Source organism: Plutella xylostella, chromosome 28, assembly GCF_932276165.1.
Source record: "Plutella xylostella chromosome 28, ilPluXylo3.1, whole genome shotgun sequence".
Taxonomy (NCBI): domain Eukaryota; kingdom Metazoa; phylum Arthropoda; class Insecta; order Lepidoptera; family Plutellidae; genus Plutella; species Plutella xylostella.
The window spans coordinates 2,064,371-2,081,124 of NC_064008.1; the positions used below are offsets into that span (position 1 = coordinate 2,064,371).

At 37.5% G+C, this 16,754-nt stretch overlaps 1 protein-coding gene across 3 annotated transcripts in view; it reads left to right on the forward strand.

Moving 5' to 3' along the window:
* The window catches only part of LOC105381073, a 135,150-nt gene that overhangs the window by 26,309 nt on the left and 92,087 nt on the right, over positions 1 to 16,754 (forward strand). For 2 of the 3 annotated variants that reach the window (XM_048631448.1, XM_048631449.1), the window contains exons 5-8: positions 1,067 to 1,231; positions 2,768 to 2,868; positions 8,358 to 8,482; positions 12,512 to 12,603. In XM_048631448.1, the coding sequence (XP_048487405.1) occupies positions 1,067 to 1,231; positions 2,768 to 2,868; positions 8,358 to 8,482; positions 12,512 to 12,603 (483 nt within the window). Of the gene's footprint in view, positions 1 to 1,066; positions 1,232 to 1,515; positions 1,597 to 2,767; positions 2,869 to 8,357; positions 8,483 to 12,511; positions 12,604 to 16,754 lie in introns of those variants that run through there. The other variant, XM_048631450.1, reaches the window with a different exon arrangement.

The following is a 16,754-nucleotide window of genomic DNA, read 5'->3' on the forward strand; positions in this document are numbered from 1 at the left end:
ATGCTCTATTTCTCCACACTGACAGCAGTTTACAGTGGCTTTTCTGTCGTTGTAACAAAAACCTCTAACACAATGGAATAAGGTTAGTTGTTGTTTGTATCATGTCTCTACTGAAGAAGTCTTTTGTTGTCTCTGCGACTGTTTCTGACATTTGAAGACAAGAACAGACTTTATCGAGCGTATTATTATATTATTTGCTCTCGTGATATTAAGAAAACTGTATGAAAGGGTTCGCTGAGTTTTGGTTTCTAAAAAAGCGCATTGAAGTATACATGAGAACGGTTATTTTAATTATTTTTATAGTTATTTTATTTTATTAAAATACACCTTTGCCTACGGTAAATTAATTTTGGGTTGTTTCTCTCTTGATTGCAATCGTCTTTTGGACAACTTTGGATAGAATCGATTTCTTTCACATTATCGTAGGCAAAAAGCTGAATAGCACAATACTGGTGGAAAGACAAGATGTCTTCTTACATAATTCTTACATATATTATTATTTCCTGAACCATTCTTCTTGGTCCAAGTAATTATATATTTATGTGAACCACGTGGGCCCCTGGTGCTTACGCGAATGAGTCGAGTGTAACTTAATTAGCTGCTCCGTGAGGAGAATATAGTGCCGAATTAACTAGACGAAGAGGGGGTCTCGAATGAAATATCTCTTTTGGTCTACTAATAAGTATGTTCTTTCTTAAGGTAGCACCTTCATAGGTTTTAATATTTTGAAACTATATTTTTTCCCGCTAAAGTTACAGCACGCTATCAATACTGTTACGCTTTCACGACCGGAAAATAAATGTTAAGATTTACGCTTCCAAAAAGTATACCTACAGCATCGAGTTTACATAGTATTGGAAAGTTTAGGAAGGTATAAGCCATAGTATAGGAAGACTTAGGACAAATTAATAGTCCACGGACTACTTAGATATACGTCTTATTATCACGACGCAACTTGCATTGTCTCCAAATAGTTTTGGAAATTATAGCTTTTCTTTATGTCGTGTTGCCCATTTAAACATAACGACCATAACACTAATCTACCTATCTCTTTCCCTCCCATCAGTCCCTCGGCGCGTCGCCAGCGCCAGTCGTGCCGTCTCGCTTGCTCACGGAGCCGGCCGAGCTCGAGCGAAGACTGGCCGAAGCGGGGCACGATGGCTTCGGAGTACTCTGTGACGATGCACCGCCACCTCACCCTACCATCATTGAAGAGAGGCATCTGATGCGGGTAAGATCTCTTTAGCAGCTTTGAGGCCCTAGTACCTTCGGATGAGAATGGTGTTGGATTTTTTTGTGACGATGCGCCCCCACCTCACCCTACCATCATTGAAGTGAGGCATCTGATGCGGGTAAGATGTCTTTAGGACCTGAGGCTCTGGTACTTTCGCGTGAGGATGGCTTCGGAGTTCTCTGTGTGTGACGACGCGCCCCCACCTCACCATACCATCATTGAAGAGCGGCATCTGATGCGGGTGAGATCTCTTAAGGAGTTTTGAGGCCCTGGTAGCTTCGGGTGAGGATGGCTTCGGAGTTCTCTGTGACGATGCGCCACCACCTCACCCTACCATCATTGAAGAGAGGCATCTGATGCGGGTAAGAGATCTCTTCAGAGCTTTGATGCCCTGGTACTTTTGGGCGAGAAGTAGGAATTTAAGTAAGTGAGATGTCGGGGATTTTCCTGATTAGTTGCCTGACTATGATTAATTATCATCAGTCTACGGGTGGACAAGGCCTCTGTGATATATTCCCATAAGGGCCGGTGCCCATTGACGGCATCGGCAGCCTAATCATGTGCTAAAATCCTGAAGTCTGCCGATGCCGTCTGTGGGAACCGGGCCTAACACTTGGTTCTCGGCGTTCCTCATTCACAATTCTTCAGTGGGCTGAAGGATAGCCGTGACTTGCTATCTACAGTCTAGGTATTAATCTATATTAAAATTTATACTATTTCTTGCCAAGCTGCATACCCATTGTATTGTTGAAAAAGTCTGAAACAATTTTTTTTACTGTGCCTGTTTTTTAAATGTTATGCGCAAACCGCAAATTCATACATTATTATTTATTAATATTGTTTGTTTTCTCCATGAAATCCGTACAATGTTACTGTAAAACGAAAATATTTAAATTTTAATGCACTCCCAACTTCACCCTTATTCTAATAACCGTAAGGTCGAGAGTCGCGACCACTGGTTTAATTCTATGACCGCAGTGCGAAGGGCTACAGACCGCTAACATAATAAAATTGTCCCCGTTTCTCTCTCTTTTCCTAATGGAATTTAAGAAGAGTTTTTAGAAAGAATACGAGTTGTTTTTGCTCCTGGCTGAAAAAGTGGCACATGAGTAACATGAGGCAACTTGTTGTCTGAAAAGTACCTTAATTAAAAATATAGCCACTTTGTTTTATCTAAGAAACTGTATTAACTCACTGTCCACAAATGTGGTATAATTTCCATTTGAATTAGTATACTTAAACATTATTATACATATTTACGTGTGAACATCATCTTACCCTATAGTTAGATAAGTTAGTTCTAGCTGTATTCCCCTATTTATACTGCTAAAGTATACTTTATTGAAGTTTACCGTGTTTTCCCTGCTAACCACATTTTATTTCTGACCAGCCAGTACGCTCGAAAATTGCACCTTCTTGGCTCAAACTCGCAAAACTTTCGAAAACTTTTTTCTCCAAACCTCGTTTGTCACAGCCATTGCACCTCCTTGGCAGAGTTTCTAAACTTTTTTCTCTAACCTCGTTTGTCAACAGCCAGTGGCATCGATAGTGGCGGTGGTGCCGCGCGGCGCGCTCGCCTCCCCGCGCCCCCCGCCCACCGTCTTCACCCCCGCGGACCAGACGCAGCCTATGAGGTGAGTTCCTTGCAACTATGCTATCGTGGTACTTTTAACTTTTACATAAATAAAAATTCGTCAAAAAACACCATATTTTATTGGCAATAGCAGTTTGAAAAACGAGCATAGTGATTTTTTTCGTCCTCACCGCGTTGCATTATTCATAATGTGAGTTCTGCTGGCTGAAAAACAAGCCGATTACAGGTTTGGTAAGGAGATACCTGCACATTAAAATTGAGAAAAAAATAAGTTCCTAAAATTGTGTGGATGTCGAATCGTGTATCTTTATTAACTGTAAAGGGAAACCATTTATAAATAAAAGATCTCTAAAATGTAAAAGTAAATTTTACATTGATTTTGTTTAGAATATAGCTAGATGTAGGTTTACTCACTAAGTTTATAATGTTTATAAGTTAACATGATATACTTAAATATAAGCAGTTTACGTCTTATAACTCAATGTTTACGTCATTGTTATTCAGAGAATCGTATTCCAATAATGCCCCAAGTTCGTAAACTATGCAAGGCTATATATTTTACGATAAGTAATCTATACCGCATCCAACTAACTGAAATCCCATTCCACTATTTCATTTAGAATAGGTACCTACCATGTAAATTATGCAACAGAATAATAAATTTGCTATGAGAGTGCATTTACTTCTTCGCCCATGAGTATTATAAAAACCATTACGCCCTTCAGAACATTTTGCTCAAACCTTCTTCATATAAGCAAAATAACTGCCATCTGTCATAATTTGTTGGAACTATGTCAGAGCTGAGCTACTTATCCTGACGACGCAACCTTGTACGTGCGTTCATATTTTACCGTCACCGGACAGTAGGTACATAATAATATGAGTGAGTTGCATGAGGACGTCCGTACAAGGTTACATCGTGCGGCCATTGTAGACTTTGGTAGTAAAATAATTATCGCTTTAAAATGTGTTTATTTATTAATTAAGGATGATACGATATTCCATATTCCTTTTTGACCTTCGTATCATAGTTTTTGTAGCCTTTCACAACAAAATAGGCAAATTTATCACAAGAAACAAAGACTCTTCTCTCCGTCACAGACAACTGTCGACTGAGGACCGTTGGCCCTAAAATGTCTATTTTAGGGCCAACGCGCGGGTGCCATTTTCTTGAGTGGTTTGGCCTGTAGATGGGTGAATTTCCCGCGGCCAAAAATTGCGTGGCATCAATGAAATCGGTACTAAAAAACCAAGTTATAATTTTCTAATATTTTTTTCCGGTTAAGTGAAATAGTTATCTATGTGTAGCACTAAATATTGTATTAATAGGATTAATGGATATTTTTAAATAAAATATTAAACCTCCAAATCTTTCATTGCCGTGTCTGTCCCCACGTAACCACGTTTTGTATTATTCTTCATTGATGAAAAAATATTGAGTATTGATAGTTAAACTTAGTTTCATTTGATACATTAATAGTTAAAGTATTGTCACGGAATACATTTATTGAAATATATAAAGAATATAACGAACGGTAAGTGAAAATTCATGTGTCCCAGAACTTCTGTTCATCGCCGTGTCCTAAACATGATCAAGGATATTGTTTTACCTATGAACTTGGGTGCCCCTCTGAGTGCGTTAATCGTTTCTTACAAGTGTCGCCTAACTGCTAGACGTGGCAGGAGGTTCATCGGTGCCTGCGTTTTTGCGCAATAGTGAAAATCAGTAAAATTTTTGGGGACTGGACAATTTTTCTTTCATTGCCGTGGATAGATATAACTTCTATAAAATTAAGTTTGTCTTCTAGAATAAGCATTCAAAAGAAAGCTTTTTGAAAATATTTACCTTATAAAGTGTTTATTTCTTCGAATAGTTAATACTTTTTTAGTTATTTATATTTAATGCCTTGGTTTTCATCGCCATGCTTTCATTTCCGTGGCTTCCGTGGCCAATATTTGCTATGGCAATGAAAAAAAAGCCACGGCAATGAAAAAAATTTCATTGCCATGTCTTGTTAAATAATTTGTATTCATTGCCGTGGTTAGGTTATTCATTTCCGTGGCCAGGTTATTCATTTCCGTGACTTATGTTTTCATCGCCGTGGTATGAATGATTAGGCAAAGTAACATATCTTTACCATCTTTTACCTGTAATACAGGTAATACCGATCACTGACTACAGGACCTACAGGACTAGTCAAATTACCTCTTTTTGCAGTGCGTTAAAACGGGTGCGTATCGCCATGTATAAAAACGAAATATATAATATTACATTAATAATAACAATCACAACATAATTATAATGAACGTTATGTATAAATAAGATCGGTGGTAGCTCAGTCGGGTAAGCGCCCGCTTCCCACGCCAATGATGCGAGTGCGAATTCCGGCACAGACATGTGCCAATGTGTTCCTTTGAATTTAAATACAATGTATACCATCACTCTTACGGTGAAGGAAAACATCGTGAAGAATCCTGCATATCTACCTATAGATTTAGCACATCTAGATAATATGTGAACCCACTAACCCGCTGTGGACCAGCGTGGTGGGAAATAGTCCAAGCTTAGAAAGGCAGCTTAGACCTTGGGCATATGCACATTGCACAAAGGTCCCATTCGAGAGAGCCAGGTGCAGGTACTTACACCTCCCACAGATAGTAGAATAGAATATAATAGAACAAACATCTCTGCAGGAACTCAACTGTATGCTAAGTGGCCTTAATGCTGCTTGCACCGTGTAGGCCTCCGTATGAACTTGGGCAAGACGTCATGTAAGATGTATGATGCTGTGTGCAATAGGTATGCCACCGCACCAGGGGCGACTCTTGCTTGATGAAAGGAAAGTCATGACCATGTAGAATGTTCACATAAAACCGGAGCCGGTGATCGTTCGTGAGACAACTATCGAAGTTGTGCAATAATATGACTACCTTAGGCAGACTATTCGGCTAGGCAGAAGCAACCTCGACAAGAAGGCTGAAAGGCGCATCCAACAGTCTTCAACCATTGCGCCCTGCCAGTTATGACATATGGTGCATATACGTGGACACTGATGGTGGGACTGGTCTACCGATTTAAAGTCACTCAGCGTGCTATGGAGAGAGCTATGCTTGGGGTTCTCTAATGGATGGTCCATCAGAAAAGAGGTTATACGTCAGAGGACTAAGGTTACCAACATAGCTGTCAAAATATGCAAGCTTAGGCAGGTAGCCGGTAGTGGCTGGATTCGGAAGACCGAGGACCGAGTGTTGTGGCGCTCCTTGGGAGAGGCCTATGTCCAGCACTGGATGATTATAGGCTGATGATGATAACATGTACATACCCTTGTGGCGTGAGTGTATTCATTGATTACCTTTTTATGTACGGTGGCCTGCGCCTAAAAGTATACAGGCGGAGTTTTTAAAATAGCGATCTCAAGCTCACATGCTGCTCAAGCACATCCACATAAACACCACTGCTACACACATCACAAACAACACGTCCCCGGATTTATAACAGATATAGCTGGTCCCTTCATCATCAGGGATCGCTATTTTAAAAACTCCGCCTGTATACTTTTAGGCGCAGGCCACCGTCATTTCATATTATTATACCAATTAAAATATACTATGATTTAGCATAAAGTTCATAAAATATTCTATCATATCATAATATTTGTACAATAAAGAGTTAAATAAAAATAAATAAAATAAAAATAATCTGTTAAATTACACAACACCATCAAAACCTCTAGCACCACAACCTAAAGATAGGTGCGATGACGAGAAAAGCGAGGAGGAACGGTTAAGTGCACATGTTCATCAAAAGCGAAGCGGGGCTACATGGGGAGACGCTCTATGTTTAGGTTTTGGTGCAAGGAGTTTTGACTGCGTTATTATTATTGGCGCTATGTAGGGAGACGCTTAGCTGACCAACATGTGCAGCTAACCGCACCTATCTTTATATTTTGGTGCTATGTGTTTTGCCGGTGTTGTGTAATTCAGCACAGATTATGTCATATTATAGTATATTTTATGAATTTTACATAAAATGAACAGTATACGAATTGGATATTATACCTTATGAAAATATAGATGTTATAGGTAAGGTTTATCATATGTTGTGAACGTTATTAGTGTGAAATGAAACATTTTGTTTTATACGTCGCAATACGGACCCCACAATGCTACTTAGAGAATTCCATACTATATTCTTATTTGTTTATACTTACTGGCGTTCTTTCTTTCGTTCCAATATCTATCCAAATATTTCTGCCATACATACCTGTCTAAGTTTGCGTTTCCCACACAGTCTTTTTAAAAAATTGCAGTGGATTGATTCTTTCATTTCCATTGTATACAGTTCTTTCATTGCCGTGGAAGTTTGTTTCATTGCCGTGGGCCTTTGTTTCATTGCCGTGGACGCTTGTTTCATTGCCGTGAACGCATGTTTCATCGCCGTGGCACGAAATTTTTAATCATCCGTATCTCATTCAGTTTTTAACTTATCTGCTACCCATTTAGTAAGAACACTAACATTAACAAAAACTTTAATAAAAGCGTTTTTCTAATATAAAAAACCTTAAGATAAAAAAGTCCACGGAAATGAAGATTTTTTAGGACTTGTTGAAATCCACCCAGATGTCAATGCCATTACCTGTTTCGGATTGCATGCAGAGGCCGTGTTTTCACAGTTCCAGCAGTGAAAAGATTTTTTTTTTATTTATACAAAATAATATTGGATTACATAGTTATAAGTTTTTATATATGGCACGGGAGAGACAAAACTCCCCGAGAGTTTCAGGATGCAGTTAATTTTAGTTAGTTCAATTTGTGATGAAAATATAGTAGAACAGGGCCCCGATATGTTATTCTGTCTATAACTAGATGATTGATACTCCTCGAACCAACGATAGATTTACAATAGAATATATTATGTGTTCTGATATTCTGTCACGTAACAACACATAGAGTGAGATTTAATCAGTGAATGTGTGTGAACTGATCAAATATGGATATGGAGTAAGCCACAGTTACACCATACTCTGTTAGATCATAACAAGGGATTAGTTGTGGACTTTTGACAAATCTGTGTCAAGAATTTAATATGGACATGACGTTTAATTCATGATATTACAATGTAACGGGGTGTTAATGATCTAACAGACTATGTTGAAACTAGGCATAAGTATGATAGTGACTAACCTAGCCTGTTAGTTACTAGCGACTTTTGTGGCCAGTCACGGTACGGCTGTCAAAATGAGCGCAATCCCTGACAACACACTTTTGGGACATTCTATACAAGGATTATGCTATTAGCTTCTCTGACGAGAAGATTTTTCTTATGACTCATAATTTTACAATCAGACACACACATCAATAAGACATAGGACCAGCTATCCAGAGACCCTAGCATGGGCTTGGGGAGGGCGGATCTGAACTAGGGTTGTCAGCCCAACCCATCACGTCACTTATATCTATTCCTTATACCTCGCAGGCTCATCAATAGGATTGCCAACCGTCTTTTAAACTAATAAAATTCCCCTCCAGGCTCCCTCTAGACATGGCAGTCAGAGGCACCAGCACTCCAGAGACGCTCAGCTACGAGGTGGAGCTCAACAAGGACTCGGCCCTCGGGCTCGGCATCACCGTGGCCGGATACGTGTGTGAACAGGGTATGGAGCACCTTTTATTTACACTCACGGGCAACCAAAAATTGGAACTTACTAAGGTCATGTTACGATATTCTGGCCACTCCTGAGCTGGCCTATCAGCCCTTTGAGGGTTAACGTTGCAGACGGCAGCCTAATCTTAATAAGGATGTGATTCAGTTGACAGAAGATCTAATCATTCCATAACAATTCAAAGATATCATTCATGCTGAATGATTTACTTACTCACTTAGCTACTTACATGTCTATAATTTTTTCTTCAAAAAGTAGAAACCCGTGAAACGTTATTTCGCTACACCTAATTAAAATTAAACTTTAGTCGTTAGGTTTTCAATTAATTTAAACAGAAAAACATTGTTAAATTATTAAAAAAAGCTAGGACACACAAAACACACACACACGCACTCATGCCTTGTACTAATGTACTCCCTTACGGGGTAGGCACAGGTGCATTGCTGCACCCACTTTTCGCCAGAGTGTTATGTTAGTCCCAATGTAATAGGGGGCGGGCCTATTGCCATTTTACGGGCACATCCAAGACCCGAGAACAAATATCTGTGTTTAAACAAATATCTGCCCCAGCCGGGAATCGAACCCGGGACCATCGGCTTAGTAGTCAGGGTCACTAACCACTACGCCATTCGGTCGCCTCTAAAAAGCTAGGACATGCTATAAATCAGAAAAACATCGTGCTTAGTCTAAAATAGAGAGGGATAGAGCCAGACTTTATGTTGTCCAACGTTGTCCGGTATTACCATATCCAATTAAAATGGTAAACGAAATATTATGCAATGGAACTTTGAAAAAGCGGTGGTTACCCACAATCTAGTGGGCTTGAATGTTTTGGATGAGTTTTAGATTGAGGTCTGTTGGTTTTAGAACTAGAATATTTGCGTGCAATGCATCATAGCTCAAAGTTAGGTTAGGTTTTCATAATTTCATGTGGTTTTGTTTTTGTAATGAGAAAGTTTGAGGATGGATAGCTGAGGTTGAGACAATAATGTTTTGATTACAAAAATATAAATGTAGCAATAGAAAATAATATACAGGATGTTGCAAAAAGGGTATACTAAGCCGAAACCACCATGTGCAGCATAACTAAAATCAAGATTTCAAAATTCGTGAAAAAAAAATATTCACTCTGTATAAAATTCTATCTTTGAAATTCGATAACTTAAAATTAGATTTTCGAGATTAATCCAATGCAATATGTTTTGGCGATGCAAATTCATAAGGGCCTTCAGACTCAGCCTCAGTAAATCTTAAATTAAAGAACAAACATATTTATCCAGATTCTCTTATACAATGCGAATGTATGCTAAAAGGCGCAATAAGGAAAAGCCTTTCAAAAACTTATTTCATCAAGCAGCGCTTCCAAGACGGTTCATTTATACGGCGGGGAGGGTAGTTTGTCAAAAACTAATTTAGCTGAAACCCTAGTTATATGACAAACAATATCCTTGCCAATAGGGCTACCAACAACGATTTGGAAAACTTCTTATTCTAATAGTTGTGTGCCAGTTCCGTTCTCCTTGAGAAGTTGTTTTTTATTTATTCTCGAAGCTTGTTTAATCTTCTTTTTCTTAGCGTGTCGATTAAAAGTTATATTTTATTATTCATGAAAGTGTAAATTAAAGCACAAAACAATCCAAAATTTTTAGAAAAAATACACTATACCTAAATATAATCTGTTGGTGTATTTTCAGGTTTAATCGTCCCAAAAATATACTCCATAATAACGTGGCAACCCTAAAAGGCTCATATAGCCACATGTCGCTGCAACTTTACCAATATTGCGGGCAGATGGCGTCTTAAGCTTGCCTAGCCTTGTTATTTTAAGAAGAACACTATTTTTAATTTTATATTTATACATAATGTAAAAAATGGTATAGTAAACCGACTCAGGGGGTCATTCTAAACAAATTTAATTCTAAAAAAACCAGTGGCGTGTTTTTGAAGAGGCTTACGTCCAGCAGTGGATTGCTATGGTCTGATGATGATGATAGAAAAGTTATATACGATACCTATTGAATTATACAGGGTGTCCCAAAAGTCAACGCGTCTGTCTACATTATTTTGCGCAATCTTATTTTTAAAAGTCGATTGCAGATGCATGTAATTAAAGGGGGGTCGTTCTATATGAAGAAAAGCTAAGTTTTGGATCGCTGCTACGCGAGCCACAACTCTATCTCGTTGTATTATAGGTATATTATGTTTGCCGCGGGCAAAACCTCGTATTGGATAAATTGATTCATTAGACACATGGGAATGAAAAGCGGCGGAACTAAACCAGCACAATTGCGTCTAGCCAATCAGAGCACAGAACATGCAGTAGCCAATCACAGAATTGAATTTTCAAACCGGCTGGCCAAATTTGAACAACGCGATTAGTTTTGCGAATTAGCTCACCATTCTGTTTTCGAATGATTTTTCAAACAGAGTTTTATCTGAAGTCTGAAAGGAGGCAAACGTTACAGACTGCGACCTTAAAGGTAAGCGGTATTGTACGTATCGAAAAAAAAATATCTTCATAACTAAATGTATGGAGAGACGGCGCCGGCAATGCCGATGAAGTGGACGTATTTGTGTGAATTTCTATACAAAGAGTACTGAATCCGATGCGTCCGTTGCGTGCAATGCTGATAGGTGGCCGCTAAGCAGTTAGAAGAAGGAAGGCCGAGAAATGATTGTTGAGGCAATCCGTTGGAGTGGCCTATGTCCAGCTGTAGGCATTAAAGATAGATACTTAATGGAAAGGAAAAAAACTATTTTGATAATATAATCCACATACTTACCAATGATCACAAATAAGGAATTAAGTAGGTATAATATATTTTTTATAATATCGGTCGTCCTTTTTATTCGGTTACTTATTTTCGAACTATTTTGGTCGCAGCGTCGAATAGCCGTGTCAGTTTGATGTATCGCTCGTTTAAATGGCAGTTCGACGTAAAAAGCGGGTGAAAAACACAAAATAAAAGGCTCACGAATACTGAAACGCTAAACCGGAAAAAATATTGGTTAAAAATAAGGGAATACGGCAGCAAATTGTAGCATCACATTTTTCACATTCACCTTTGGGAGATAATAATTTATTATCATATTTTAAATTTGTATTATCTTAATATACCTATATAATAAATAATATACTGCAATGTCGACTACTTACGCTGATACTCGGGATTAACACAACATATGTAGGTACCTAGGCTCTACTTTTTATTCCAGAATTTCTTCTTTGCGGGCAAACAAATCACCCCATATAAAAGAAATAAAAAACAAGTAGACATAATGTGCTACATAATTTTGTACGTCACATCACATTAGCTGACATGTTTTCCATGTAACCCGATCAGACAAACATGACATCATAATGAGTGTAATTTCAGCCATTTGTTATACACATACCTACACAGTGAAAACTATATTACATTATGTATTGTACGTTAGTCATTAGTCGTGCCATTATCTCATATGGAATTTATAATAATAAAATATTCATCGATCTATGAAGTTCTGTTATTTTTTTTTTTGGTTTAGCCAGTGGTAAATTTTAATATGGTGCCTTCAAAATTGCTACCAATATATCCTACATATTCTATTCTATGATTATGATAGCGCCTGCACCTGGATCTTTCGAATGGAACCTTTGTGCATATTCTCCCTTGTTCTAAAATAACTTCATAAGCTTCTACCATTTCCCACCACGCTGGTTCACTGCAAGTTGAAGGGTTGAGCAATGTTTTGTCATTTTTTATCTTACAACTTTCTTATAACTATAGTTACCCTGACTGACTGCTGTGCCGAAGGTCCCGGGCTCGATTCCCGTCTGGGGCAGATATTTATTTAAACACAGATCTTTGTAGTCGGGCCTTCGCTGTTGACGTCATGTATTGGTATGTATGTCCATCTATGTATCTGTGTAGATATATCAGCATCCCGATACCCATATTCCAGCTCTGCCTAGTTTGGGGTCGAATGGCCGTGTGTGAGATGTCCCCACATTTTATAATTATTATATTTTGTCAACAGAGGAGCTGAGCGGCATCTTCATAAAGAGCATCGGAGTGGGCAGCGCGGCCGACTTGTGCGGGAAGATACAAGTCAACGACAGGATCGTTGAGGTGAGAACTTTGCTACTTCACAACCTTTTTCACAGTGCCAGGATTAACGTAAACTGTGGGATGAGATTCATGCTTCACAAGGGTAGTATTTATTAATTTATGAATCACTTTTATCCAGGCTCTTAAAGGAATGAATTTGAAATTATAGAGTGAGTTTAAAATAAGCAATAATAGTAATATCATTGGCGCCCAACATGGAATATTTGGCGCCCAAACTTGGGACATTATTAATTATTGGCGCCCAAACTAGGGACATAATTGATTATTGGAATCCTACTGGTTGAGATAATGTAGAGTTGTAAGTTCATCAAATACTAAAATTTTGGCAATATAATAGAACAGATAGGTATAATAACTGTAGACAGATTTTTTGTCAAGTAAGAATTACAGTACACTTATATTTCATATTTGTGCAATAAAGTATCAAATAATAATAATAGATGACAAATACACCCCCCTAAACCTGAAAAGTCGTAATACCCAAATAAATGAAAAAGTTTCGACACTAGAGAACAAAATATCTGCCTGGTCACAAAAAAACTCTACATGGACGTCACAGGGCTGAACTCAACCAACCCCATGTTGACAAGAGTGAGTCGAACAGCTGGCTCAAACGAGGAGAGTTATTTCCTGAGACTGAAGCATTCATGCTGGCTATCCAGGATCAGGTAATTGCCACAAAAAACTACCGGAAGTACATCACCAAAGAACTAAATAATCAATCGGATATGTGCAGACACTGCAACAGTGCATCTGAAACTATTCAGCACATTACTGGAGCTTGCAAAGCGTTGGTACAGACAGATTATAAACACAGACATGACCAAGTAGCTGCAATAGTACACCAAAATTTGATCCATAGATACCAGTTTATCCCTAAAAAATCTCCATACTATAAATACAAACCCTCCACAGTAAACGAAAATGATCTTTGCAAAATTTACTGGGACAGAACTATTTTGACTGACAAAACTGTACACTACAATAGGCCGGACATCACATTACATGATAAAAATACCAACACAGTATTCCTCATTGATATAGCCATACCAAACAGTCACAACATACAGAAAACCATATCCGAGAAACTCAGTAAATATAAAGAACTTGCAATAGAAGTCAAAACTCAATGGAAAGTACGTACAGTCCATATAGTCCCCATAGTCTTGTCTTCAACAGGAATCATACCCAAAACCCTTAAAAATAGCCTAGAAATACTGAACATTCCACTCCACACAATCCACCTTCTACAAAAAGCCACAATCCTGAACACCTGCCGCATCACAAGGAAATTCCTGACATCATCCTGCATCACCGATCCGATTACGTTTGGCTAAGGCCCGCGTGATCTGGACATAAAACATACCCCTCAAATTCAACAGAGGGAGAACAACACACTACAAAAATAATAATAATAATAATAATAATTACCAACTATTCTATACAGTTTTTTTTCCAAAATATAGGTTACTGTTGGATAACATCGCTAAACACTTAAGTGATACTATTATTTAATCGGCTTACATAATTGCTTTCCGAATGATGATGGCAGCAGTTAAATGTTAAATTGACTGTCATTTATTTTAATTACGGTAGTGTTAGTGCCAAAGTTGAGTGGAGCATTTCCAAACTATTATACTTAGGGCCTGTTTTACAATATCTGGATAATGGCAACATATTAGATAGAAGACATGCTGTCACTGTCTGTAATTATGTTTAGGCAGCTATATGTCTTTTATCTAATAGGTAGCCATTATCCAGACTTTGTGAAACAAGCCCTTAAACTCGTGCTCGTCTATGTAACGTAAACACAATAACTGACGTTAGTCTACGGTCTCTTGTTCTATCTTACAAAATTAATTCATAATAGTCCTCAGAAAATGATCAAGAATAGAATAGAATATAGAATAGAAATTATTTTCAAAACGCATCTTATAATTTTCGTTACACCCTGTAGATTCATTGTACATATATTTTAAATACATATGTATATTTACTGGATATATTAAATCAGTCTATGAAGTGCTCTATCAGACTTTGATCACTGTCCAGTCAGTCATGTTAAATTGTAGGGCTCTTCAAATTTCTCATGAGAAAGTGAAGTGGCCTTTTGACCTATATTTTCTTCTTGATGAATGTGATATTTGACATAATCCTGTCTCATTTTTGAGAATAATAGCCTACACAACTATTTAAACAAAGTTAATTACATAACTTTCTGTCAGATAAGTTTCCAATAAACACTTTAATTGCCATGACAAAAAGAATATAAGTTCTGTTGCTGTCATTGTTTAATAAAAATTCATTCATTCAGATGTGGCAGCAACAATTTTATTCCTCAGATAACACTTACCTGACTATTGAAAAATCAGCCCTTAGAAGAATTAAATTATTCAACTTCAACTTTAGAAGGGCAAAGTTATTAACTAAACCTAACAATTTATTTATTTATTTAATCCTTTATTGCACAAATATAAATATAAGTGTACAAAGGGTGGACTTAATGCTACAAGCATTTTCTACCAGTCAACTATCTTAGAGCTAACAGCGCAAAATACGTAAAAAGCCTTCAACCAATATCCCCAACTATAGAATAGATCTATTCTCGAAACAGAAGAATCTTTATCGCCTCTCACACTTTGTTAGGCGAAGCAATCTCGACCTAATTCCGTGGAAATAGGATAGAAAATAGCTTCGGAAGTAGGTTAGGTATATTGGCGGACGGCGAGAGAGAATGCATAATTAAGACAATCCGGCTTGGTGACCACTTGACAATGGACTAGGGATGGGACACTGGGGAGCTTAGCCACAGGAGACCTATTGTGAAGTCAAAACCAAATAATTAGTGTCAAATTAAATTAATTTTGAAACCGAAAAACATTGATGTCGATTCTGAAGTCAGAAATTCTTATTTAAGAGCTGTCAAAATCTTATTTCTTTGTTTAAAATTCGACTCCATAGTTTGACAGCATTAAAATTAAAATAGCTGCCTTCAGAATTTACATCATTGTCAGAACAAGTTCGCGGTATAGGGCCAGATTATTAAATACAGTAAGTACTATTACAGTAAAAAGTTTTATAGAACTTCAAAGATCAGGTGTTTTCTGTACCTACTTTTCAATTTCAGGCGAAGTCATAATTACGTCACGTCAACATTACTTAATTCAACAAAATTAAATTATTAGGTCCTAAGGTGATATTTATTCGCTCGTTCGTGACTGAATCACCCAACAGAACCTAAGTTTCAGCCATGAATTTACGAGTACCCTTCTATCTACTCGTCATAATTAATTAATTAAATGACTTATTATTATTGAAAGGTTTACCAGCAGCTTTTTATATATATATTTTTTGCCTATACTCTTTTTAAACCAGCAAGTCTTATGTTTTCCCATCCCTAGCATCGCCGCACGGTAGCGTCAGCAAAACCAGTGGCCCTTTTATTACGGGAAAAGTTGGGCCTTTGGGATTTAACACGTTGATATTACAAGATTTATACGGAGGCTAGATAGCTGTGGATTTTGGCGTGTTTTTGTAACCCCAAATGAAAATGGAAAGGTTTTATAAGTTGAACAGATTTATGAATGAAGAGCTAGTCAGTAGAGTAGAGTAGTAGGGATGTTTCATAGTTATTTTCTGGGTGATTCAATATGGTTAGTGGACGTATAGCACTGTATATATTATTAAGAAATATTATAAATAAATGAACAATAAACAATGAACAAACAAACGTAGGCTACACAATAATATTAAAGTCAAAGTCAAATGTTTTTATTCTGGATGGATGGACGTAATTTTTTTCGTTATTTTCTATTAATAATCTTCGTTTTACTGCATAATTTTATAATTTTGCTAAGAAAACCAATAATATTTTTTACAAATTCTTTCCTCAAAATGCAGTAAAATACCTCGTAGGTAGATTCAAAGATCCTCACATTCAAAGATATTTTCCATAATTATAATATCGACATTTTTCGATAAAAATAAGGCACTCTACAATCTAGAATCTACGGGTGGATGGGCAGGTTTCCTCACGGGATTTCTTTTTCCCACCACCCTTGGCCTCTAGTACGGGTTTTGCGATTTACATAAAAGTAAAAAGGGTTTGTTTCTCTTCTGTCATCTGCCTATATTATCTGTCAAAAGTTTGG